General features: G+C 53.6%; 11 protein-coding genes across 11 annotated transcripts; 8 read left to right on the top strand and 3 right to left on the bottom strand.

Annotated features, from left to right (window-relative positions):
- Positions 1-23: 23 nt before the first annotated feature.
- Positions 24-1,322, bottom strand: N7459_000269 (ankyrin repeat domain-containing protein; the record flags this gene model as incomplete). The annotated part of the gene is made up of 1 exon (XM_056939454.1): positions 24-1,322. The coding sequence occupies one exon, from the start codon at positions 1,320-1,322 to the stop codon at positions 24-26; it is 1,299 nt and encodes a 432-aa protein (XP_056803734.1).
- Positions 1,323-1,845: 523 nt separating this feature from the next.
- Positions 1,846-2,993, top strand: N7459_000270 (uncharacterized protein; the record flags this gene model as incomplete). The annotated part of the gene is made up of 2 exons (XM_056939455.1): positions 1,846-2,005; positions 2,062-2,993. The coding sequence occupies 2 exons, from the start codon at positions 1,846-1,848 to the stop codon at positions 2,991-2,993; spliced, it is 1,092 nt and encodes a 363-aa protein (XP_056803735.1).
- A 1,112-nt stretch (positions 2,994-4,105) lies between these two features.
- On the top strand, positions 4,106-5,119 carry trm5 (tRNA (guanine) methyltransferase; the record flags this gene model as incomplete). The annotated part of the gene is made up of 1 exon (XM_056939456.1): positions 4,106-5,119. The coding sequence occupies one exon, from the start codon at positions 4,106-4,108 to the stop codon at positions 5,117-5,119; it is 1,014 nt and encodes a 337-aa protein (XP_056803736.1).
- A 396-nt stretch (positions 5,120-5,515) lies between these two features.
- Positions 5,516-6,162, top strand: N7459_000272 (DNA-directed RNA polymerase II subunit RPB4; the record flags this gene model as incomplete). The annotated part of the gene is made up of 3 exons (XM_056939457.1): positions 5,516-5,706; positions 5,785-5,912; positions 6,035-6,162. 3 exons carry the CDS (start codon positions 5,516-5,518, stop codon positions 6,160-6,162), a joined length of 447 nt encoding a protein of 148 aa, XP_056803737.1.
- A 1,488-nt stretch (positions 6,163-7,650) lies between these two features.
- Positions 7,651-9,850, top strand: N7459_000273 (putative C6 transcription factor (OTam); the record flags this gene model as incomplete). Its single annotated transcript, XM_056939458.1, has 2 exons — positions 7,651-8,027; positions 8,113-9,850. 2 exons carry the CDS (start codon positions 7,651-7,653, stop codon positions 9,848-9,850), a joined length of 2,115 nt encoding a protein of 704 aa, XP_056803738.1.
- Positions 9,851-10,601: 751 nt separating this feature from the next.
- N7459_000274 (VOC family protein) lies at positions 10,602-11,987 on the top strand (the record flags this gene model as incomplete). The annotated part of the gene is made up of 1 exon (XM_056939459.1): positions 10,602-11,987. One exon carries the CDS (start codon positions 10,602-10,604, stop codon positions 11,985-11,987), a length of 1,386 nt encoding a protein of 461 aa, XP_056803739.1.
- A 1,046-nt stretch (positions 11,988-13,033) lies between these two features.
- N7459_000275 (uncharacterized protein) lies at positions 13,034-13,586 on the top strand (the record flags this gene model as incomplete). Its single annotated transcript, XM_056939460.1, has 2 exons — positions 13,034-13,153; positions 13,206-13,586. 2 exons carry the CDS (start codon positions 13,034-13,036, stop codon positions 13,584-13,586), a joined length of 501 nt encoding a protein of 166 aa, XP_056803740.1.
- Positions 13,587-14,454: 868 nt separating this feature from the next.
- N7459_000276 (mitochondrial 54S ribosomal protein bL21m) lies at positions 14,455-15,252 on the bottom strand (the record flags this gene model as incomplete). The annotated part of the gene is made up of 1 exon (XM_056939461.1): positions 14,455-15,252. The coding sequence occupies one exon, from the start codon at positions 15,250-15,252 to the stop codon at positions 14,455-14,457; it is 798 nt and encodes a 265-aa protein (XP_056803741.1).
- A 433-nt stretch (positions 15,253-15,685) lies between these two features.
- On the top strand, positions 15,686-16,731 carry N7459_000277 (rRNA-processing protein NSA2; the record flags this gene model as incomplete). Its single annotated transcript, XM_056939462.1, has 5 exons — positions 15,686-15,688; positions 15,760-15,770; positions 15,828-16,370; positions 16,441-16,653; positions 16,716-16,731. The coding sequence occupies 5 exons, from the start codon at positions 15,686-15,688 to the stop codon at positions 16,729-16,731; spliced, it is 786 nt and encodes a 261-aa protein (XP_056803742.1).
- A 788-nt stretch (positions 16,732-17,519) lies between these two features.
- Positions 17,520-20,006, bottom strand: N7459_000278 (serine/threonine/tyrosine protein kinase MPS1; the record flags this gene model as incomplete). Its single annotated transcript, XM_056939463.1, has 1 exon — positions 17,520-20,006. The coding sequence occupies one exon, from the start codon at positions 20,004-20,006 to the stop codon at positions 17,520-17,522; it is 2,487 nt and encodes an 828-aa protein (XP_056803743.1).
- A 3,933-nt stretch (positions 20,007-23,939) lies between these two features.
- N7459_000279 (putative cell wall protein) lies at positions 23,940-26,018 on the top strand (the record flags this gene model as incomplete). Its single annotated transcript, XM_056939464.1, has 1 exon — positions 23,940-26,018. The coding sequence occupies one exon, from the start codon at positions 23,940-23,942 to the stop codon at positions 26,016-26,018; it is 2,079 nt and encodes a 692-aa protein (XP_056803744.1).
- Positions 26,019-26,051: the final 33 nt, after the last annotated feature.

The following is a 26,051-nucleotide window of genomic DNA, read 5'->3' on the forward strand; positions in this document are numbered from 1 at the left end:
TCTTACTGGTTCCCCGTATCCGCTCAGTGATTCTTCAGTAAATCTTCAATCACACTGTGGCCATGTAGTTGTGCGGCCCAGAGTGGCGTATGGCCCTCTGAGTTGGCGATGTCGGGGCGAATCCCATCAGCCTCCAAAAGTGCCTTGACGCATTCTACATGTCCCACCGTTGCCGCAGTAAACAGCGGCGTCTGTCCATTATTGTCCTGTGCATTAGGATTTGCTGGATTCGGTGCAGCCAACAGGCGCTTGATAATCGTCGCATCAGGCTGTCTCTCTGCCGCCACACCGAGCGGCGTAGCGCCCTGCGCATCTTTTATCTCCACGTCAACCCGGCCACTCTCCAGCAGTACAGACACCATCTCCTGTCGGCCGGCAATGATAGCTACAACCAGTGGTGACCAGTGCTGCCATGTATCGCGAAGATTCGGATCGGTCTTCTCCCATCGCAGCAGCCACCGCACGACATCGATGCGATTCCTCTCAGCGGCGACGGAAAATGCGCCCTTGCCCCATCCATTAGTCCCGCCGTTTGGATCGAGCCTATCGCCAAAGTAGGTCACCATATATTCCACCGTATCGAGGTGGCCCATGATAGACGCGTAGTAGAAGACGTGCTGGCAATGAGCGATCGTGGCATCGCCATTCAGAATGCAGCGCACGTGAGCAGCAAGCAACAGATCGGTATCGGCGTCATGTTCGCGAGAAATCCGCGACAAGGGCGTTTCCCCACGCGCATTTGCGATGCGTGGGTCTACCCTTCCAGATCCAAGTAGCAAGTCGACCATATTGGCATTCTGGAGACCGGCAGCCATCAGTAGCGGGGTGTCTCCATGTTTATCGGTGAGATTGACGTTGACACGCTCGTCTTTTAGTAGCATGCGCACCACATTTCGATAGCCCTGTTTGACGGCCCAGGTGATGGGTGGGCGGATGTACTTTCGGTCTCGACTGTTGGGATTAACTTCGTTGTCTTCCAGCAGGAGTTCCAGGACATCGACTGAGCCGTGGTAGCAAGCCAGCATCAGGGGCGTGCACCCTTTGATGTGCGGGTCAACGTCACTGACGGTGGAAATCTCGGTGCCAGCGCCGATGGCTTTCAGAGCAGTGGTCTTTCTGTTGTGTATTGCAGCCCATATGAGGGCTATTGGGTCGATGCACTTGGCATCGCGCTTGTAGAGAGCGTCGTTGAGAAGCTGGTAGTGTTTGCGGTTGACGCGGGCAAAGGCGTTCAAGTCTGCGTTGGAGGACAGAGACCTGGCGATCATGAGAACCAGCTCGTGAGGTAAGTCTGCCATGTATGAATCCGACGATTCAGCCATCATGTAGGAATTGAGATGCTTTAGTAAAGATCATGAGGTGGTTCTGAAGGTGGATGGTTGTTTGAGATCATTTGAGATTGGGTTGTAGATGATGGTATGATTGACGGAGGTTCAGACAGTCTTTTCCTCAATATCATGGCGAGTAAATCTTCAGGATCAATACTTGATCTAGCCTCTCGGCCTGGCCGATTGAATAGACGCTGCAGATGTGTGCCGAAGAGGTGTCTTTAATGGCAAGGCGAGTCCTTCGAGCTTCCCCGGTGGGCCGCAACATTGAGATGGCATTCGAATCCAGCGTCCAACTGGGTAGAATTGCCACTGATCGTCCGATGCCAGGCACCACGTTTTGAGTGAGGTTGAACCAAGGTTGCCCGTCTGGACGCCGACGATGATGTGCAATGCGGGGCTCTGACCGCCTTCCGGTGCTGATAAGATAAGAGTTTCCATGGCGACAAAGAACGTAGAACGCAACTGTGCTGTTGCAGTGATCCTTCACTACTGTTCAGCTTCGCAGAACAAGGCAATGTTATCTCCACGGAAGAGGGTTCCAAACTCCCCGAGCACAGCGGCTCCTTTGAAGAAGGGCCTGTTCAGAGATGGCACCTGGTGCTGCAACTGCCCGGAGCGGCCGTCGGCGATCAAGTTCCAGGTGAGGAAAGAAGGGCCAAACCATGGACGATGGTGTAAGTGATGACGGTCCCGTTTTTGCCAATATTAGGATAACGTTGACACGCTGCAGTTTACACTTGCCAGAAACCCCAGATCAAGCGCTGTGGCTTCTTTCTCTGGGCCGAAGAGGCTGAGCTCCGCGAAAAAGAAGTGGTGCTCGCAAATTCCCGATCAGAAGAAGAGCCTCGTACTCCATCCAAGCCATTTAGAGGAGGCACTGGCCTTCTCACGCCTCAGACTGAACGCAGGATCATCGACATCCCGCCACGCCAGTTCAAATCTCCCCCGAAGAGCGCCAAGGCCCGCATGATGGCAGAGGACACAGACGACTTTGGATGGAACACCGAATCTGATGATAATGCAGAACTTGCAGAAGCACTGTCATCCAGCCAGGCCACTGAGCCTCTTATGTCGCAGCCGAATTTCCACCCGGAATCGCCTTCCAAAGCGGCCCGCACCCCGACAATGTCTTCACCCGGCAAGCGCAAGCTAACGGAGTTTGGACATGACTATTCGAGCAGCCGGGACTCGACGGTACCCACTCCTTCGTCCACGATGTCCAGTCTGTCAGCGCAATTCCCACCGTCCTCGGCCGAAGTGTGCATGACACCAACACCGAGTAAATACCGGAATGTACTCAACGTCGATGCAAAACCTGATGCCTCGAACCTGGCAAGCGATGTCCTTGCCCTTCTTGAAAAGCATGATGTTGTCATGGCCAACCGTGCACGGGATGATTTGGTTGGGCTGCTAAACCTCCAGAACACCAAGGTGCAGGGCATCAGACAGGGACGGGATATTCTTCGAGAGGCATTGAAGAAAAAGGACCAGGAGATCTTGCAATTGAAAGAGGGGAATGTTAACCTGAAGGCGCAAAGCACGATGGATCAGAACATGATTAATTCATTCAAAGAGACGCTGAAGAAAAAGAACCAGGAGATCTTGCAGTTGAAAGAGAAGATAAAAGTGCAGAGCGCGATGGATCAGAACATCATCGAGTGATTGATTCAATCACCACTGATATTGAGGCTGGATTTGAGTGTGTTGGGCCATCGGCCACTTTGTCCGGCCTGTGTACCAGCCCATCTGGATGCTCAGCTCTGAAAGTTTTCCCTCGCTGATTACGATACGATATTATGACCTTCTTGTGACTTGGCCTTTTTTTGTCTATTATTTGCGTCTTCCAGCGTGAACAGTGTATGTTTGAAACGACTTCAGTCTGATCAAAGCACACTCTTAAGTTTTGCTCGGTTTACTTGCCCTGTTCAAAGTATGTAAATAGAGAGCAACTGAAAATTAATGCATTTTGATATCGTCAATTCTCGAAGTCGATGAAGAGATTCTTAGTCTGCTTGCCGTAGTTTGTATAGATCGATACCGATAGCGTCACGTGGCCGATAAGGAAACAAATTATCCCCGAAGCCCAATGCGCTTCGATTGACTCAATGCGACCACACCCAACACTTTCGAGCCCCAAGGCCTCTGCTCAGACTTCAATGGAGTCAAAAATTGACACTCACTCACAGGTGCCCCGAGAGATCCCTGAGATGTTCCGCCCTCCTGTCAATCGCGCAATGCGCACCCTCGACCGGTCATTCTTCCGCAAAACCATTCCCATATCCGCCGCCAGGGTCTTCCAGGCCTCTGAGATCTCGAAAATACGCCAAGTGCTGATCAAGAGCCATGATATGCTTGTTCTGCCACGTTTGAGTGCAATTCGCGATATCAGTGATCAGGACGGGGTGACTCACAAAGCATTCTTGCTGCGGGAGAGTCTGAAACATGACGGTGTGTCTGGAGGAATGGGTTCTCGCTCAATGAGCCGATGAGGATATTGATTTGGGTTGCTATACAGATCAGACGACATGGTCGCCAACGATCAGCGAGCTCGTCTCGAACGGCTCCGTTGCCCTCGGGCCCTACGATTTGAAGTTGGACTATGATTACTGGAGTTATGGTATGGTGTTAGCCATACACTTAGATCAATACGCACGACTCGCAATACTAAACTTTTCTTTAGCTGATATCATGGCTGCCATTCTACCGGAGAATGAAACGCAGGAGATCCCTCAAGGATTCACACAAGTGGGGCATGTTTGTAGGTTTCTGCCGACATGACAAACCTTGATCTATACACTGACTGGACAGCGCACCTGAATCTCCGGGATAAATTTCTTCCTTATAAGTATCTCATTGCGCAGATTCTCAAGGACAAGAACCCAACTGTTCGCACTGTCATCAACAAGACGGAGGATGTGGGCTCGCACAGCCAGTTCCGCACCTTCCCCTTCGAACTACTGGCAGGCGACAATGACCTCAATGTCATCCAGCATGAACAGGACTGTGAGTTCCACTTTGACTACGCACGCGTGTACTGGAACAGTCGTCTGGAGACCGAGCACCGCCGGCTGGTGGAGAAGTTCCAGCCCGGCCAGATGGTCTGCGACGTGATGGCAGGTGTTGGTCCATTTGCCGTGCCCGCGGGCAAGAAGAAGATCTTCGTCTGGGCCAACGACTTGAATCCACACGGCTACGAGGTCATGCAAGACGCGATTCCCCGCAATCGTGTCCAGGACTTTGTCACGCCTTTCAACCAGGACGGCCGGGACTTTATCCGCTTTGCGGCCAAGACTCTTCTCAAATCCGAACCCGTGAGTGTAACGATCAAGCCCAAGGCCAAGAAAGAGCGGAAGCGTAAGGCCGATGATACTCTGAAGGAGCAGCAAGCGCAAAACCTGCCTCCGCCGGAAGTATATACACGTCCGTCGGTTGTCGACCACTACGTTATGAACCTCCCTGCCACGGCCATTGAGTTTGTGGATGCATTCCGTGGTCTGTACGCTGGCGAGGAATCTCACTTCACACCCAACACTTCCCAGCTTCTTCCTATGGTCCACGTCTACTGTTTCTCAGGTCATTCGGCGAATGAACTGGATGACCACATTGACATTTGCCAGCGGGTATCAGAGCGTATTGGGTACACTATCACCCCGGAGGACCGAGTTGGAGGTAGCGGGAATGCAGCCATTGAGCTTGCCATCCACAATGTGCGTCTGGTCAGCCCGAACAAGCAGATGTTCTGTGCTAGTTTCCGCTTGCCGCCTGAGGTCGCTTTTGGCAAGGAGTAACAGTTGTATATCCGGTTGCATATGCGGCGTTGGGTGATGTTCAAATTAATAGACAGAATCCACATTTGATACCCTCCTCCCCCAGTATGATATCTATATCTACTCAGCTCCATCGATGATGATGTCGCTGTTTTTCGCGATCTTGTAATCCAGCCTCGTTCTCATGCGCAGGTCAAGCGATGGCATTCCTGATTGAGACAGCGCAGGGCGGTGAATGTGGTGTCCACACCGCCCCGTTCTGCCGGACTGAACCTGCAGAGTTTCTATCGACGCCGCGACTTGCTTCTTGGAAAGACCGACAGTATCGACGCGCATCTCCCGGTGCCATCCATTGTTTTTCGACCTCGCTGGTGCGACATCTGTAACTGTTTCCTCTATCCCATCGACGACCCCAATATGAGCGTCCAGCTTCCCCCGCCTACGCACCGCAAGCGTACGCTGCCTCAGGGCGAGCTCGAAGCCGCGTCGACCCTCAAACTCGGCGCCGACCAGAACACCCACACCCTGTCGTTATCCGAAGCACGGCTGGTTATTCACAAAGTGTTGGAGAACAAACAGCGTGGTGGAAAGGCCTACGATCAGCCGGAGTGCGTTTAACCTGATCGACTCGGGCTCCGAAGCTCGGACCAGACTAGACTGGCTAATGTGGGGGAATCACCATACAGGAACCTGACCAAGACCCTGGATTATCTGGATGTGTTTGCCCGGTTCAAGGACGAGGAGAATATCAAAGCGGTGGAGCGGCTTCTGAACTCGCACACCGAGCTGGAGATGTTCGAGCGGTCGCAACTGGGTGAGTCGTGCATTTTGGGCCTCTTCTCTGGGGGGGGGGGGGGGGGAGGGATCGAATCAGATGCCTGGGTTGGTCACCCCGATATTCGCCGTACTGACGCTTTATGATTCCGATACTCGCAGGGAGTCTCTGCTGTGACAATGCCGAGGAGGCCAAGTCGCTCATTCCCAGTCTCCAGAACAAAATCTCCGACGGCGACCTGCAGGAGCTGCTCGACGAGTTGACCAAGTTGCGGAACTTTACTGAGTAGCGCGGATGACCGTCCTACTGGTTGCAATACGACCGCACCACGCGCACGCGCAAGGGACCGCATTCGCATCAGGCAGCACCGGAGTTTAAGGCGTGTTTTGGGTTCATCTTTTTTTTGGTTCCCTTCTGGATTTCCGGGGAGGCGGAGGACAGTCCATTAATACCGTTTGCCATCCGCGCATAGACCGATATACCAGACCAGAGTTTCAGAGACCGTGTTGTCCGAGTTCTCCCATCGCCACCCAGATTAGTGTTGTCGCAGGCGAGTGCATGCCGGGGCCAGCATTGCCTCCGGGCGATCCACATCCACCTCATATAGATCCATCCATCTATGGCCCTCGAAGCGTCACTGAGTTTAAACTCATTTTAATATTCCACCGATCCAATTGCGGAATTCCCGGGCTCGCCTCCAACCCCACACGAGAGATGGTCATCTCATTGGCTGCAGCCCTGGCGTGTTATCACCGCGCGGTGATTGGTGCAGAGGCCGATGTACTGTATAGTTCATCGACGTCCACTATGCCGGGATAGTCCTGCGCTGTTCTTTCCGGGGAAGCAGACCACGCCCAACCCCGTCTCGATCACGTAAAAGGAAGCATCCTGACACCCGCGCCAGGAGTCACCGGTTGGACTGTTGCTCGCGGAGGATTTCACTGTACGTAATGCAACGGAGGCTCGCCGGTTCGCCCAATCAGCGCGGCGCAGCTTATCTGGCTTGACAATTCCAAAGCCATAATTGGGATCGAGGCGACATTCTGTTACGAGAGCGAAAAGGCGATCGTCTGGAACCGCCATACGGATCCGCTCTAAAAAGTATACTTCGATGTCATCACATTTCCCTCCCGTGCTCTTCTCTGCCAGCCGTTCTGCGCTCTACTTTCTTTTTCTCGTGGACATCTCCTTTTAAACGCCTTCTCTCTATCCGCGGAGATCCAGGAATGACGGAGCGTACAATCCGTCATCTCATCCTGCTGCAGTCTTTAGCGGGCTCCGCGTGAATCTGCATCTCTCTCTCTATACGACCATTTGATATACATTGCTCCGGTGCCGGGGGCGATATCTCTCTGGCCTGGTCTTTTTCTCTTTGGATTTCCTTCTGGACGCAGCTAGTCTGATCGTCCTGTGCCCGAAGATAACGGGTGGACTTTGATAAGCATATACCTATCGTGCGCATCCTGCCTCTCCTTATCTTGGCCGCCGGCATGCAATGCACAGGCACTGAATGGCTAACGCGTCCGTAGCGGTGTCGTCCACAAGTCCGAAGTCAATCCACTGAAGCCCAAAGGAACACAAATCGGATCTCCGCCTATTGCATTCTCCAGTCAGAGTGCGGAGTGGTTCTCGCGGAGGCCCCAGACCTTCCGTTTACGTGACGCATTCGCGAATCGCAGGCTATCTATTATTTTATCTCCGCCGGGGCTCCAATTCCCTATCTACCACCACGCGACCCTTTTTTTTTATCTGGCCCTAATTCCCCGCTCGGCGCCAAATGGCCACAGTCATTACTATCCAGCCTTCTTCTGCGGCTGGTCCGGCTGCTGCTTCGGCCTATACCCCATCCCATCATCCTTCCCCGGACCACTTGCGCCGCCGGACCCAAACAGCCTCAACACCCACGGCCAATCTCTCTCCATCTCCCGTCTCGGTCTCTTCAACTGTGCCCCGCGTTCCAGGGAGGGATGGAGCCAGCTGCGACGCCTGTCTACGTAGAAAAAGCCGCTGCGCCATGAATGACCTGGTCAACAAGTGCTATTCGTGTGACTTTCACCGCCAGGAGTGCACCTTCACCCTCTCTGCCGGTCCAGAAGCTCCGACCAAGAAAAGGAAGCTGGACGACTCACCCCGGAATGTGGAGTCTGTGAAACGGTATGACCATGAAGAGCCCGAAGTGGCGTGGTGAAGACACCCCATGCCATCAGCATACAGATGTACTGACTCCATGCCATGACAGACCTTCCACTCGCCAGCACTCCCATCCTGCTCCGGAGAGCGAAGCTCCTTGCCCGCAACAGGGCCACGCGATGATCCGCCCCGGTTTCTTCAACCAATCGACTCAGCACATTGGCATGACCACCGAGTTGGAGCCGGCACTGCTCGAATACCTTCCGCTGGACGAATACGACGAGTGCACCGTCTCGGCCTCTCGCATCCGGCGCTGTGCCGACGACTGCACCTTCATGCGCGTCATCAATACCGTCCCCGTCGGCGACTCGCAGGCCGTGTCACTCGATGCCATCGAAAGCCTGGTTGCTCCGTATGGCTCCACGCTGATCGAGAAGTTCTTTGAGCACGTGCACCCCTCCTTCCCCATTTTGATCGAGGATTCCTTTCGTCAGTCGTATCGGGAGCGCCGTCAACTCTCCCCGTTGCTGTTGGCGGCGGTATATGTGTTGACGTTAAAGTTTGTGGACGTCGGCGCCGCCTCGCAGACGGCGCGGCGACCGGACGCTGCCCGGTTAGAGAGCACTGCGTTGAAACTGCTCCTTGATTCCCTCCCGTTCCCCAGCATCTCAACTATCCAGGCTGGTCTGCTGTTGACGCAAAAGTCGACGTTAGCCACCGCCTCGTTGAATGGGCAGTTGGTCACGGCCGGTTTCGAGCTTGGATTGCACCAGGACTGCTCGAACTGGCGCATGAAGACGTGGGAGAAGGGTTTGCGGAAGCGACTGGCGTGGGCATTGTACATGCAGGACAAATGGTCCTCGCTTGTTCATGGTCGACCTTCGCAAATTTTTGCTTTCAACTGGACCGTCAAGGATCTGGTTGAGCAGGACTTCTCGGATGCTTTCATGTCTGGCACGGACTCGGCTCATGACGAAGCCGCTGTTGGACATGGCCCTCTTCTTTTCTGCCACATGGTGGCCCTTACCACAATCCTGTCCGACATCCTAGACCGATTCTATACACTCCAAGCGGTCGAGGATTTCCAGGCTGCTGGGAACCAACAAACCCGCATGATTCTGGACAAGGCAAAGCCTGCCCAGATCCGTCTGAAGGAATGGTTCTCCTCGTTGCCCCCATCTCTCAAGATGGAGTCGTCCACCGGCCAGCTCGTCGAGACCATCACCGATGAGCATGCCCGCAACGGCGCTCTCCACCTCGCATACTTTGCCACCGAAATCACCCTCCACCGATGCATCGTCCGCTCCCTAGCCAACGACGGCACAGACTCCTACCTCGCTCATATCTGCCGCTCCGCCGCCAAGACCCGCCTCATTTCTGCCATGGACTTCGTCAACCGTCTGCGACCCGCACACCTGCGGTCCTTTTGGCCCGCCTCCGCTCGCACGAACTTCTCCCTGATCGGTTCCTTTGGCATGCTGCTGCGCATCAGCGCCCCGACCAACGAGGAAGCCGAGTTCTACCGCATGCGACTGTGCGAGTACCGCTGGACCCTAAGCGTCAGCCACAAGAACGCCGAGTTCATGGGCTTCGCCCTGGAGAGCCTGGATAACGCCACCGCTCTCGACAAGCACGTCCCTACCAAGCCGGGCATCGACGAGCTGATGGCCTGTTCGACCAAGGCGCCTGCATCCCGTCTCCCTGCCCCAACAGCTGGATCTTACGAAGAGGCAATGGGTGACGAAGGCACGCATGGTCCTTCCTCATCGGTGATCTCAGGTCTGGCTTCTCCCGCCACGTCTGTCAGTGACATGGAAGAAAACGATACTTCCATGCCTCCTCTCTAAATGCTCGTCGTCTACCTACCTCATACCTCCCGTCCTTATTCCTTGTCTCCATACACCTCCCATCTTTCGACACTGACAGTCTTACCCTCACGAACAACATCTTTCCTTGCGCGGCGTTTTCGGAATTACAAAGTTGGATGAAGCGCATGATTTGGCTCTTATTGCATGTATCGTATTTGTGTCCCCAGTCTGCACTGTGCAGGCAACAATTCGCTTTGATGGAATCAGCCTTTGGAATACCTGGTGGGGTTTGGCTCGAACGCTTCTTTTCTCTTATTTTTGATGTTTATAGAGAGGCTTGACTGGGGCATAGAGCGATTTGCCTAGTATGAATCATGATTGACTCAAGAATTTGCCGCTTCAACGTTGATCGATGGGGACGCGGAGGCCGCACTTGGTTCTTCCAACGTGGCCTTCAAAGCAATATTATCTTTTCGCCGATTGTTCGTTATGTGCTCATCGTCGGAACAGTAGATTATTATAGAAGTGCACATGGCCATGCCTCGTCTTATCCAGATATCAGGATCGACTTGTATCCATTCACAGTATCGCCTTCCTGCTACTTCTGATAACGTATCATGATCAGTATCAGCGCTCGGAATCCATCGATGATAGCAGATAAGCCCAGCGATAGCGATTGGGGTGAAAGGTATAGAGAAGCACCCAGATAAGCAGGTTGCACGACTCTTGTTGCACCAAGAACATCTCCAACTTTCCGTTCCCATTCATCATATTCCTGTGTCATTGTGTCATGGCCGACTCGTGGGACCAAAATGCACTACGTGCGCGCTTCTGCCATGCGCTGTCTGAGATGTACAAGAGCGAAGTACCCTTATACGGTGACCTCGTCGACCTTGTTTGGGAAGCAGATGCCCAGGCAGTCCAAGCCAGTCAGAACCTAGGGATTGCATCGGTCTTCAACCCAGATGACATTCTTCCATCCCGAAATCGAGTCGAGCGACACGGTGCCATTCGACTCGGAACTGCACACGAGCTAGCTACCATCCGCCGCATGTTTTCTGTCATGGGCATGTTCCCAGTGGGCTATTACGATCTGAGTCTTGCTGGTTTCCCCATGCACGCCACTGCCTTTCGGCCCAAAACACAGGATGCCTTATCGCGACACCCATTCCGTGTCTTTACCACAGTACTGAGAATGGAATTACTAACGGAGAAGACGCGACAGTTGGCGCAAAGAGCGTTGAAGCAGCGGAACATTTTCACGCCCAAGCTTCTTGCCTTGTTGGACACCGTGGAGGCAAACGGGCTTCTAACTCCCTCGGAATGCAATGAATTCATCGCCAACGGCCTGGAGACCTTTCGCTGGCATTCAAAAGCGACAGTCACGCTGGACGAATACATGCTTCTCAAAGCCGAACATCCCCTCATCGCCGATATTGTCTCTTTTCCAAGCTCGCACATCAACCATTTGACTCCTCGGACGATCGATATCGATTTGGTTCAACAATTGATGATGGAGCATGGAATGCCCGCCAAGGAACGGATTGAGGGTCCACCGAAACGGCGCTGTCCGATACTTCTGCGACAGACCAGTTTCAAGGCACTTGAAGAAACGGTACACTTTCGAAATGTATCCGACACCTTCGTCAAAGGCTCGCACACTGCTCGGTTTGGTGAAGTTGAGCAACGAGGATACGCTCTGACACGGAAGGGTCGCCAACTCTACGATCAGACCTTAGACCGGGTCAACAAAGAAGCCGCGGAGCGAGACAGCAAGGGGAGTGACTATGACCAGCTTCTGGAAGACCATTTCAAGTCATTTCCAGACAGTTTGGCAGAGCTGCATGATGCGAATCTGGCATATTTCTGCTATCAGCTAACCTCGGTGAGAGAGGACTTGGCCCAAGATGGCATCGCTGTCTCCAAGCTCGGGAAATACACCTTATCGCTCCAAGAGCTCTTGGGGGAAGGAATCCTGCGCTACGAGCCCCTCGTCTACGAAGATTTCTTGCCGTTATCTGCTGGCGGTATCTTCAATTCCAACCTTGGCAGCGTCTCGCAGTCCAAACAGCTCATCATGACTGCTGAGCCGGATCTCGATGGTTTCCAGCGCTACCTTGGTACGCGCGTAGCAGATGAATTTCATCTGTACGCGGAAATGCAACGGGTCACTTGAGCAATGCAAACAGCAGCTTGGGCTGGTAGAGATTATCGTCTAGGCTGAGTCGCCGGTGGTTTTTGGGAAAGCATGATGTCTTGTTTCTGCCTTGGGGCTAGCCCTCCCTTTTTAACTATGCACTTATCCACGACTTTAATGATTTATCGCTCGCGCCCATTCGCATGAGTTAGGCCTAATGCATATCGAGGATCACTACTCAATAGAGATCGTTCTAGCTCGCCCCTCTTCCCCAGACCTCGCCGCATGCCCGTTGCGGCATGGTCCGACCCACCGTTAGGGTGATCCTACTATATAGATTTCTGGACTGCAGGCGTCAAAAATGTTAGAGATCATCGGCTTTATCACAACCCAGTTTCGGGGTTTTGGAGGGGCTTGGCATCGTATCATATGTGGCCTGGTTCATCCGCAACAATCCATGCCGGCAGCCCACGATACCTGATTCTTAGTCCCCGACAAGAATTTCCCAATGAAATCAGCACTTCCCTTACATCTATCCTCCTTTTTGCCGCTTCGGCCGGGAAAATCCCGCGCCAAGACCAGTCGGGAGCGCCCGATGCTGCGGCAAACCGAAGCCGAGTTCGCCTGGAGTGACAGCATCATCCGCTCCCGGCCGAGCGACCAGCCGTCGGGAGCGAGATGAGGCTCAGTCAGGTAATGTGACTTGAAGATTTCTATTCCAGATCTGATCTCCCCAGAAAATTCTCCAGATTTTATCTATTAGCCGTTTACCATGAGATTCTATAAGAGCGATTGCGTCGACCATGAGAGGCATAGATGTCTTTCCGCTGCAGCTGCACCGCTGCACCGGATGAAATTCGGTCTGAATGGAACCAACTCAAGCTCCTCCAGATGAAGATATTTCTTGCCGTATTTATGTGGGATCTATTACCACCATTGTCCCAGCTACATTTACGGTGATACTCCGGTACTTTGCCCGGCATGTCGCCCGTGCAGGGTTTTGGTGGGATGATTATACTATTGTAGTAGCTCTAGTGAGTACTCAATCCTCAACTGCAAGCTATAACCATATGAGGTTGCTCAAGATGATGAAACAGGTTGTGAACTGGGCCATGGCAGCCCTGCGATGGGCTCAGATATCCGCTTATGACTATGGCCACCATTCTCACTACCTCTCCCCAGAAAAGGTTGAAGACTTTCGAAAGGTACGTGGCTCATAGGTGCTGGAGAGACAATGCATGTCTGATAGTTGAATAGAGTTTCCTAGCCGTTCAAATCCTCTATTTTGCCAATTCCGTCGTCACCAAGGCTTCGCTGCTCCTTCTCTACTACCGAATCTTCGGCGTGGTCAAGACATTCTGTTGGGCCCTGTGGATCACCGGGAGTCTTGTAATCACATATTTCGTTACATGCACGATCGTTTCAATTGCTGGATGCCACCCAGTCTCAAAATTCTGGGACGAGCAGCTGCCAGGGACCTGCATCGACGAAGTGGCCTTCTTCAGATGGAACGGGGTCGGCAATATGCTCCTCGATGCCCTGATCCTCTGCCTCCCATATCCAATTGCCTGGCGCTTACAGACATCTTTACGACAGAAGCTCTTTTTCACCGGCATATTCCTATTAGGAGGCTTGTGAGTCGTTCCCAGCCTCTTATTTTGTGTCAGGCGTCCACGGGTAGTGATTTGCTAACTCATCAGTGTCTGCATTGTTTCAATTCTTCGTATTACTAGCTTCGAGTTTGAAACCCTGCAAGATCTTACATATGCCAGTATTGATCCCGCAACTTGGTCCTCCGTCGAACAATCAGTCGGGATCATCTGCGCCTGTCTACCCACTCTGCGCCCTCTATGTCGGCGACTGTATGACATTTCAAGGAACAGCACGAGGAAGAGAGATAGTGATTCCTCCGATTCTCTCCAACGAGACCCCTTGCCTGGACGGGTGGCGCGTAGTGATGAAGAGAGTGGGATAGAGCTCGCGGAGTCTTCCAGATAACAATCTCGGAATAGCCATTACGATTCAGTGCCCTAACGGGCGGCAATGCAGAAGCCGTAGTGTTCAGGCTTTCCAAGATGGTAATCGTGAGAAGTATATATACCTTGCCCAAAGTCGTTGGTCTGGAATTGATCCGATTGTGGAGTTTGGTGCATTGGATTTGGTGACATTGGCTATGTTCCGGTTCTAAATGCAATTGACGTGGTTTTCAGCAATTGGATGGAACTAAATGCCTAATTTGTGGCACAGAGCCAGGATGATAGAGATTGACCAAAGCTCTAAAATAGATACACTGGTCGAGGCAAATGGGATGTCTCCATGAATGAAACTGAGTAAATATAAAATACAATGCACACAAAGGATCAGCCCAAAATCCATCTATCTGTACAATAATATGCTTGAAGACTTCAATGCATCACATCCCAAGATACACCGTCAGCCACGGATCATCAGTCTTGGGGCAAACGCTTCTCGACGACGGGTGCTCATAGCCAGGCAAACCATCAAATCATGAGCGAAGCTCAATTGTCGGGGTATCCTCTACATCCTCAACAACCACGGCACCCTCCTGCAGCAACTCCTCGGGGGTCTTCACTCGCACTTGCATCACCCGCATGATGGTATATCGGTGTTTGCTCCGAGCCTGTTTTGTGTGTCGTTGTCTCCGCTTGGTCTTCTCCTTGATGCGCAGAGGCTCGGACTCCACGCCAGTCACTCGAACTCGGCACTCGAACAGCCGCTCGTCAATATGGGGAGAGCCCTTCAGGGTAAAGTCACGGGATCCGAGTGCGGACGCGCGGTTCAACCGCAGGACATCTCCGGTCTTGACCTTTGGCATAAGGAATGGCAGGCGGAGATGATCGCCTTCCGTCAGAAGGTAAGGGCGCGCGTGCAGCTCGGCGATAACGTAGTGAGGCGCCTGGCCGGCGAGGTGCGGAAGCCGCGACATGAGGGACTTGGTCACTTCAAGGGGAGAATCGAATTTTGGAGGCACCGGTTGCTTCGCAATCGGGACATCTGCGCGTGTTTGGGGAATAGTGTTGAGTGTGACTGTCGGGTCGGAAGGGGGCGCCTTGAATGCTTGCTGGATCTCGGGGTGGGAGGATTGGGCTCGGGGTGTGGCACTCAGTGGGGTTTCAGGGTTTGGTGAGGACGAATTGTTCAGGGATTGTTCCTGGGATGCTCGTAGCAGAGCAGTTTGGTGCAAGCAAGCTCGTTGCTGAAGGGGAGCGGCGGACGAGATCGAGGACGGGGCAGTCCACCGCAGGTCGGAGACAAGGCTCCGCAATACAGAGCGTGAGAACATTGTGATCGGGCCCTCCCCAGTTGTCTAGGCGAATTGTGGGAGGAAATGGTGCTCTGGTGGTTGCAATGCAAAACCGACGCTCTGTTTCTTCGAGAAAATCAGCGCCTGCGCTTGTGGCCGCTTTGATGCCTGTAGCATCACGTGATACATACCATATAATTACGCAGTGAGGTATTTGCACGATAGAAGCGGGAATTGACATGCCCAATGATTTCAAACGATGTCAAGTATTTCCTCTTACCACATCAAATCTTCCTCACCAACTGCGTTGCACGATCGATCGCTCTAGAATTGGCGTTGTTGCGGTGGTTGATAAGGGAGTCACGTGCATCTGCTATCTTTGCCGCCGAAACAACTTTTTCGGCTGCGATTAGATCTTGCTGGACAACCCCATCTCTTCCATCCCACCAGCCGTGCTCATTTGGGATTCACCATGGTACGTTTCCGGTTTATCCCATACCCTGACATCTGTTTTGGTGGACCAGCTAACCAAACTGCCTCCTACAGCCTCAGAACGAGTCCGTACCTCCCCGCCAATAACCCCGACAGACCCGCAGACTGACAAACTTGCACAGGTACATCGAGCGCTGGCAGAAGCAGCACGGTAAGCGGCTCGACCACGATGAGCGAGTTCGCAAGCGCCAGGCCCGTGAGGGCCACAAGCAGTCGCACGATGCCCAAAACCTGCGCGGCCTGAGAGCCAAGCTGTACCAGCAAAAGCGACACAAGGAGAAGATTCAGATGAAGAAGCGCATCAAGGAGCAGGAGGAAAAGAACGTCAAGTCCGCCGCGCCCGACGAGCCGTCCAAGACCCCTCTGCCGCAGTATCTGCTCGACCGATCGCAAGCCACCAACGCCAAGGCTTTGTCGAGTGCTATCAAGGACAAGCGTGCTGAGAAGGCGGCCAAATTTGCTGTGCCATTGCCCAAGGTTAAGGGTATCAGTGAGGAGGAGATGTTCAAGGTCGTCAACACCGGCAAGAAGACCCACAAGAAGTCGTGGAAGCGGATGATCACCAAGCCGACTTTCGTTGGTAACGACTTCACCCGTCGCCCTGTCAAGTACGAGCGGTTTATTCGGCCTATGGGATTGCGTTACAAGAAGGCCAACGTGACTCAGTAAGTCACAACATTACGACTTGTGTTTTTCAGGGTGCATTATGGGATATGATGCTAACATTGAACTTAGCCCTGAGTTGGGTGTCACCGTCCAGCTTCCCATCCTCTCAGTCAAGAAGAACCCCCAGAACCCTCTATACACTCAGCTGGGTGTTTTGACTAAGGGTACCATTGTCGAAGTCAACGTCTCCGAGCTGGGCCTTGTCACTACCACCGGTAAGGTTGTTTGGGGTAAATGGGCCCAGATCACCAATGTGCCCGAGAACGACGGCTGTGTCAATGCGTGAGTTTCCCCTATCTACATCTACAAGCATACTTCATATCACTGTGCTAACTTGGTTTCAGCGTTCTCCTCGTCTAAACCCTGTTCATACCGCACAACGGTCATTTCTCTCTATCACTTACGACAGACTTTCTTCTGTCCTCGATACCACCCGCCCGGCCTGGGCATTATTTTGATTGATTTCTTTCACGGTCCGATATAGACCGGATTTTTCGGTGTTTCTGGCGCATTTTCAAAATCTCTGGTTTTTGGACGAAAAGTATCCTGCATGCTTAGATCCCGTCAAGGGGAGGTAGTTAGATCAGCTTAGCTACACGCATAACAATGATTACATGAAGACGAGAAGACATTTTCGGCATTGTGAGATTTGAAGGGCAACTTGATGCAATTTAGTACAGCTTTTGGCTTTGGCCTTGAACTCGCGCTGCGAAGTGAACTAAGCCGTCACACTATAGAAAGACTACGGACAAAGGTTGAATAGGACAAGTGTATGAATTAGACATGTTCACCATGCATGGACACAAAAGCAAGAAAAAACTCCAACTACCCCAATGCTTGACCCGACGTCGCAATGCAAGCGGATGAGTCTGAGATTAATGAAAGAAGTCATATACAGAAGAAAGAAAGATCCACATGCTGCGCTGAATGGTGGGGCTCGGGTGGTCTGAATCCCCCCATGGGTGATGGAGACATAAAACATGATAAGAGAAAGTAGCAGTCAAGATGGCACTCAAATCAACCACCAAACAGTTCAGACAGGAACAGACAAAAGACACCACCCAACACCGGTCATCAAGTCATGCTAATAAGGGGACAGGGTGTGAGAACTTTGGAACATAGGAAAACGAAAAGACCGGACAAAAGCATCAGGAATTTTCTTCTTCCAGTGCTGCTTTGATTTTGGCGAAGAACCCGGCGGGCCATGCAGCCAGCTCTTCTTCCCTTGGGACGCCTCGAACCTTGCAATGGTTGACGACGTTGGCGAGGATACGACCGAGCATGTCTTGAGTGACGGGGACAGCGCCCTCGAGTTGAGCGTCCGGATGCAGGAACGGGTCTCGCGGGCCGAGCATTTCCTCGATTGTCGGGCGAAGAGTCTGGTCTCGCTGCAGGCACCGCTTCAGGGTACGGATCAAGCCCGGGGGCACGGGCACTCCTCCAACTCCGTGGGTTGGGAAATCAATCTGTACACGGGGGTTGGGGATTGCCATGATACGTTCGTAGTACTTGGCAATCTTCGCAAAGGGCGGCTGGCCATAGACCATTTTATACAAGATGCAACCCAAACTCCAAACATCGCTGGGCTTTCCCAGCTTCATCATCTTGCCAACACTGGCGGGGAGTCCAAGCGACGCGTTGGAATCAACCAAGGCCTCTGGGGACATGTAATTGGGTGTTCCAACTTGTTGTTCGCGATGAACATTAACCGTGTTGTCTTGAATTGCATTGGCAATACCAAAGTCAATCAATTTGAGCCGTCCCTGAACCATGAGGAAGTTGGCTGGCTTCAAGTCGGAGTGGACGATGTTAAAGTTGTGCACTGCCTGTACACACTCGAGCATCTCTTTCCAATAATAGCGCGTGAAGTTGATATCAAATACGGCATCTTCAGCATTGAGGCGATATGTGAGAATCTTCTCTAGGTCGGATTCGCCAATCTCCATGAGAACGCTGAGGGAATGTTTGTCCGAGTTAAGTTCCCAATCGAACAGACGCACCACGCGGTCAACATTTTCCAACTTTTTCAATAGATCAATCTCACCCTTGTACCCAGTCAGAGTGAGTGGATCAACATCTTCCAAGTTTACTCGCTTCAGTGCAAAGATCTTGTAGTTTTCTGCCATGACACGATAAACACGGGAGCTACCTCCACGGCCGATGCAGTCCAATCGGGTGAAATACTTGTGATTGATGGAGACTTGGGTCCGCTTCTTCCGCGACTGCGATGTTGATGCTCCACCGGTCGCCGTCGCCGTTTCGAGCACTGACATCTTTGGGGGTGGAGGAGCGGGTCGATGGGGTGTATTGTTGCTTCTGGTGGCAAGAATCTTGCGTGGTGAGTTCCCTGCTGGTGTTTCGGCAGCATCTTTTTTGTTGGTATCGTACATGGCTGAAAGCTTTTCAGGCTTATCCAAAACACTCAAGCCCTGCGGCTTCGCCCTTTTGAACGTTGGCGGTGGTTCATTTTCTTGGTCTCTTGTCGATGGCAAAGGTGGTAATGACGGAACTTTAAAAGCGGGCTGTTCTTTGGCGCTCGATGACTTGGATGATTGTTCCGAAGAGGCCGGTGTCGACTTCGATTGGGAGCCGTATGACTTCGGCGAAGACGACCTTGAGAAAGGACCGTCGCCGCCAGTCACGCCGGCGGATTGGTGAGACCGGTACCGTTCACCTTCGTGGGGAGGGCTGGGGTCTGCCCATGATACTTTTGGCGATGATGGTTTCGTTGAGGCACGAGGCTGGTAATCAGCACTGTCATACTCTCGTTCCCCGGTCTCCCGAATCGCATCGTTCACAAGGAAATTATCTTCATTATTTTCTTCGCTTTGTCGGCGCAAAACACCGCGTCGAGCAGGTCCGTTCAAAAACGTTCCCGTGAGTCGCCCAACCCGCTTGACACGTAAGGAACTCTGGGGGCCAATTTCATCACCAGTGCGGCCGCGCAGAACTGAGGAGGTTCCAATACGGGACGCCGGGTCATCCTCGAGGCGGGGCTTGCGGTCACTATCAGACCGATCCCCGCTGCCATACTCATCTCCCGAATGACGTTCAGACGAACGCTTCACAGACGGTGAGATGGAAGATGGAGACCGCGTACTGCTACGTGAAACATTAATTCGAACACTGCGCGGCCTTGGTGCCGGGGTAATGAAATCGCTAGGGCGGTTCTGGGCCTCGGACTCGGCACTTTGACTGTTGGAGAGCGGGGAGCCTTCACGGGAGAATCTGGCACTGGACGAAAGAGCTCCTATTCGAACGACCCTTGGCGCAGGGCTACCATTGGAGGAATCGTGAGGCGATTCATTGCGCGGCGACCGGCTGTGTGGTCTCGAGCCCGCCGCCGAACGGTGCTCATATGGTGGCGCTTGTGCCTTTTGGAGATGGGGCGAAGAACTCAGTCCATCTCCATCTAGCAGCGCCTTGACGGATGCGCTAAATTTCGGCTCGGGCACCTCATCGTCTGAGCTATCTCCTGGCGAGTAGTGTCGCGACAGGGTCGTTTTGGAGTCGGCGTGGTAGAGGGCTGGGGATACCCGTCTGGAACCCGAACGTGAAACCGCGGATCGGGACATCGGTCGGGACGGTTGTTGATAGAAGCCGCTATTGTAGGCGGATAAGTTCGGGGAGGCCATAGCGATTGGCGCACTACATTGAAGTCGTGGATCAATGAGGCCCTCGGCGACCCGAACGAAGTCGGGATGTTTGTTGTCGGTAGTTCCGGCAGGGGAAAGTCCATGCATCTCGACCACATCGCGAGCGCGCCGCGGGTCACGTGGTGGTCGGTTGCCATGGTGATGGCCACAACAGAGAATGTCTCGTTGCGCCGGCGCCAGCTTATATTATGATCGTTCTCTCGCATATTTTGAAGAGACTGGGTGCTCCCATCACTAGCTAATTGGATCTTCCGTATCATGCCTTGTCTGCATTTCGATAACGTTCGAGGCTACAGTATGTATAACACAATCTTCCTATTCTAGCGACATTATAGTCTCGGATATAACTAGTGAGCGGTAGAACAATTGGATTCAGAAACCGAATCGTTTATATCTCATTCGAGAAACGTACTCAAGAGGTGCGTTCTTAGGCTAGTATATACCTAGATATATGGTACATATACGAGTATCCGATGCGGAAGATCTACCTCGATATATCTTCGTTGACCTGCAACGATTGACAACGGTCGCATAATTTGGCATCACCACCTGGGCACCTTCTCAACTCATTGATGCTACCTATAAAACTATGTATGCCCAGAACGATACAGCTGAGACAAAATCCATTTCATTTCGCTAAGCATACCTAAAATTGAATTCATTTACTACCTAGACAGGTGAAGATAGTGACTGGGCGGCAGCACGCTGTCACGGGAACTGGCAGCAGCAATCTCAACATTCCCCAAAAAAAAGCCAGGCCTTCGCCACCACCCCACAGCGACACCAGGCAAAACACGCTCTGCAAGCGAAAAGGAGCTCATCACGACGTGGCGCTGCGAGAGCGTCGCCCATTGGGCACTCGCCGGCTGCCTGCATCGTCCACCAACCTCGAAGATGACAGGCCGGAATTGACCCGACCAAGTATGTATGTACATATGTACCTGCATGAGAGAGGTCTCATATCCACCACAAATAGCGTCGGCGGATATCACCTCATCTGCCATGCGAGATCAGAAGCAAAACCTGTCACCGATGATTGATGTCTTCATGTGACGGTGTCGACCTCCGCCGGTCATTGGATCGAGCGGCCTAAATGAGCTCAAACCTTGGATTTAGAATCGGATGACAATTTCCCGAACAATGCACGATCTAATCAAAGGGGAGCTGCGGGAAATTTCAAGATCCTGCCGTTGAGGAAGTCGCCGCACAAAGGTAGTTCTTCACCACCTCCAAGGATTCATTTGCCCGTGTAAGTTGCTCTTTCTGGTTGCAAGGTGACTGATTCCATGGTGGACAAGTATCTAGGCATAAGCTGAACGAGCATAGCATGAATGGAACCAATCCGATCAATTGGATTGATCCAAGCCATTTTGCCGAACCATAGAGGGAAACGCACGCGATGGTGCTGTCGAAGGGTTCTCGACCGCCGAGGCGAATTCTGGATGCCTGGAGGTGGGCGTCGGATCATGGCCGCACTGAGCTCTCCGACAAAGAAAACCATCATAGGTTTTGCTGCAACCACAGTTGAGGGCCGGAGCAGCTTGCAGATGCCCCACCAGGACTCGTTGGAAATCGAACTCGTCGCATTTCGACCGAGGGCAGCTCGGCCAACACGGTATCCAGGAAGCGCTGTGAGATTCCCGTCGCGGTAATCGTCGGTATTGAGTGCGGTTTTTCTTTTAGAGCGCGCAGCATGAATCGGCTGCAAGCGAGACAACTTCGAACGGCACTTTATCTCCAACTCGGTACGTCGCGAGTTGTCTCTGCAGCGCAGCACGGATTGGATCGTCCAGGCAATACTGAAACCCCTATCGCCTCAGATCGTCTCCCAACCCCATCCATCCTGGGTCAAACGAACCGGTTCCACATCCGAGGGCCGGCGCGCTAGCTTGGTTTGGGATGTATGTATGTAGTTTGTGGAGCTGACCGCGAAGAAGCTTAAAGACCAGCAAACACAGCACGGCCATGATCGCGTTTTCGAATCCCCCCTGCTCCGAGTTGCACTAAGCGTGCGGATCCGTCGCACTACGCCGTATTCAGCCTAACCAAAGCCCTGCCGAGGCCGCCGGCGTGTGGAACATGTCCTCTGGGCTCCGCATTGCACCCGTTAGTGCTAGGAACAACGCCAATTTTGGACCCGGAGGAGCCGGAGTCTGGATAGAGCCGGTGGCCACTGTGTATAGTATGAACTACTGATTCTGTCGTTATACCGGCAGTGGTGGCGGGTACGGCGATACACTGACAGTCGCAGTTACAGCTATAAGCCATGAACCATGAGTCGTGGGCCCCTTTGCTCAACTGCGACGCCGATGCCTTCGGTGGGTATTTTGCCCTGCACGAACAGCATCAAGCCCTCAACTATCGTTGCGAGTCCAACGTGGCGTACATTAGTCCCGCTCGGCAACCTTGGAAATGCTGGAACATCTTCTGGACCTGAGAAGGTCTTTTTAAATCTATGTACATATTTTTCTTTTCTATTCTTTTTTTTATTATTCAGACCCAGTCTGGAAACAGTCCACCGTGGAGGCGGTCCTTGGGTCCCCGATAACTGCATGCTGCAAGCTGCAAGCTATCCACAATTGTCCATCCTTCCGAGCGATCTCTCCTGCCGCAGTCGCATGGCGAGAGCCACACGAGGAGAACCGAGGTCGGGTCGTCCATGGTACAGACGTCCGTTGCATAGCGGCAACACTACTAAAGATAGGGACGCCCTCCGTACTTATTTTTGCATACAACAAATCCAGCCCACCGGGCGAGAAGCCACCAAAGCCAACAGATCAATGGTGCCTTTTTGGCGACTGGGTTATTCGATAGGTCTCTTTTCAGTCGAATTGGAAATTGAGCGAGGCCCAGCCACTCTAAGCCGGATCGCGTATAGGTTCCACGGGTACCTGGCCCAGAACCCTGGGGTTGCGAGCGACGAACGGGCCTGGCTCTCTACTAGCCATTCAGAAGCCCTGTCGCATCGGGTTGCCCCTGCACAGAGTGTTTGCTTTGGGCTAAGGCTTCACTCGCTGGATGCGATTCGAGGGGTCCCCAAAAAAGGGGAATTCGAAAATAGTCACACCAAGTATCCTTCTGCGACATGGCTCGTCAACCGTTGGTGGGTCGTGTCGATCGTTTCCCCTGGCTTTCCGTCAAAGCAGGTGGGCGATGACCGCATGCCATAGTGATATTCGCTCGTTTTTCCCTCCCTTGGACTTGGCGTCCTGTCGCCTCGGCCCCTGGTGCATCCGATGCATCTGGGATGTGCACTGCTCGTCACTAAATTTCAACCGCAAAACTGGTCGAAGGAACGGCGAAATGGCCCAGATGGCCCCATCGCCCGGGGTGATACTATTCCCGCTGACGGTAGTCGGTATGCAAATCCCAACGCGATCCGTAATCTGACACCCTCTCTGACTGCGTAGCCACAATTAGACGGGACGAGCTGCCGCAGATGTTTCCACTCCGGCTGTATACAACCCACCGCTGGTTTTTCACTGGCAGTCCGTGATCCACTCGAGCCTGGGAAATCCAGGTCTACCTCCGATATCCGCGAGCCCAAGGTGGCAGATAGTCCCAAATGTGGACCAAGCCTTCGAGACCGGGGTAGGCTCTCCTCCGATAGATCGCGTTGGCGAGGTGGAGAGGCGTTTGTGCATCGACTGCCTGGACCCAGAGGTTGATCAGGGGTATATAAACCAAGAATCTTCGCCTCGATGTCATTTCTCGTCAGTCATTTTTCTCATTTTCAAACCTCTTCAGTCTATCGTTAATCACTGTTGACGGCAGCAAGCCCGTCAACTTTTTTTTCTGGTCTCTCACTTGAATCTCGTTCGTGTGGTCGTTATACACACCTTTTTTTTTTTTTGTTCAAACACTTGGACGCCACTGCGCCGTACACTCTTTACCCTCCATAGTTGAAACAATATGCGTTCCAACCTCGTTTTCCTCGCCAGTTTGGCGGGCTCGGCTCTCGCCTACCCCACAGACATCGCCGTCGACCGCCGTACTCTCGGGCTCGCTGGTGAAATCGTCGGATCTGCTGCTGCTGATATTGGTGGCATCATCTCTGCTGTCCTCGGTGGCGGCGGCCACAGCTCCGCCTCTCTCCTTGCCGGCCTGAGTGCCCACGGAGCCGCTGCTCTGGAGGGTGGTCTTCTTGGATGCAGTGCTGGAAAGATCCACGCCGATGCTCGTGGCGAGCTGAAGACCTGGCTCTCCAGCCAGGCCAGTATCTCGGGCTCCGTCAAGACCTCGCTTCTTTCATGGTGCGAGGGCAGCACCGCTACTCTCTCAGCGGACGTCCTGGCCGCACTCTCTGTCTACATCCCGACCTGCGCCGACCTCGCCTCCAAGGAGTCACTCTATGTCACTGTCGATGGTATTTTCTCTGCTGCCGAGCTTGAGGCAGAACTGGTTCTTAGTGCTGCTGCCCAGGCTTCCCTTGAGGCTTTCATCAAGGGCTCCGCCAGCCTGGATGCTGACGTCAAGTCTGGCCTCAGCGTCTGCGCTGCTGGTGGTGTGGTGGGAAGCTTGTCTGCTGATGTCAAGGCGTCCCTTTCTGCCTGGGTCTCTTCTTCGGAATGCTCGCTCAGTGCCTCCCTCAAGACCTCTGTCTCTGCCTGGTGCGAGGGCAAGGGTGGTGCCGATCTGGTTTCCGTTGGCTCTATCTCTGCCAGCGGTCTGACTGCTGTCTCTGTTGGTGCTGCCGTTGGTGCTGCCGTTGAGGAGGGTGGTTCCCTGTCAGCCAGCGCCCAGGCCGCGATCTCTGCTTTCCTCGATGCCAAGATCGACGTCAACCTCAGTGCCGAGGTCGAGGCCGCCCTGAAGGCCTGCGCCGAGGGCAAGCTCGCTTCTTCCCTGACCGTTGATGTCCGCACTGCCCTGGCTGTCTGGCTGTCCAGTTCGAGCTGCTCGCTCGGCGTAGAGCTGAAGGCTGTTGTCATGCTCTGGTTGTCTCTTGCCGTCACCGCGGAGGCCTCCCTCGACCTCGTCACTGGCCTGTTCATTGACATTAGCGGCTTCCTGACCGAGTCTGTCCTGTCTCTTCTCAGCATCAACCTCCGTGGCGCCCTCTCACTTCTGGCTGCAGGGGAGAGCCTGACCGTTCTGTCCTGGGAAGCCCGCGCCGAGCTTGCTGCCTTCCTTGGTGGCTGCCTCGACATCAACATTGGCGTCAGCATCGAGCTCATCATCATCGAGTGGTTCACTGGCTGCAGCATCCCTGGTGCCCCTGCCCCATCTGGCTCTGCTTCCGCCTCTGTGCCCAGTCTGCCTTCTTCCACCGCTAGCATCATCCGCAGCACTCCCGTCGGCCCTGCTCCTACTGGCTCGGTCCCTGTGCCCGCTGGCCCTGCTCCCTCCGGTCCTGCTCCTACTGAGACTGCAACCACCACCCCCTGTGAGACTCTTACCAGTGCCAGCACTAGCATCACGGTCATTCCTGGCGGTGGCTCTGGCCCGACTCCTTCGGGCTCTGTTCCTGCCGGCCCTATTCCCTCTGGCTCGATTCCCGGTGGCTCTATTCCTGCCGGCCCTGCTCCCACTGAGACCGGTGCCACTACTACTCCTTGTGAGACTCTCACCAGCGCGAGCACCGGCATTACCATTATTCCTGGCGGCGGCTCTGGCCCGGCTCCTTCGGGATCCATCCCCTCGGGTCCCGCTCCCTCTGGCTCTGCTCCCGCCGGCCCTGCTCCCTCTGTCTCGGTCCCCGGCGGCTCTATTCCTGCCGGCCCTGTTCCCACTGGGACTGGCGCCACTACTCCTTGTGAGACTCTCACCAGCGCGAGCACCAGCGTCACAGTTATCCCAGCTGGCGGCTGGGGTACCGAGACCGTCTCCACCATTGTGTCGGAGTCGACTTGGGCTGTGTCCGAGTCTACTTCCTGGATCGTGCCCGCTCCAGCCCCGACCAGCCCTCCGGAAGTCTCCACTGGCGCTGGCAGCGGCGCTGCCACGAAGACCGTCACCGTCACCAAGACCGTCTGCCCTTGCGAGCAGTAAACCCACCGCTCCTCACGCCACGCTCTTTGAAAC

The sequence above is a fragment of the Penicillium hispanicum genome (genome assembly GCF_028827665.1).
Source record: "Penicillium hispanicum strain IBT 35686 chromosome Unknown utg000001l_segment0_segment0, whole genome shotgun sequence".
Classification (NCBI taxonomy): domain Eukaryota; kingdom Fungi; phylum Ascomycota; class Eurotiomycetes; order Eurotiales; family Aspergillaceae; genus Penicillium; species Penicillium hispanicum.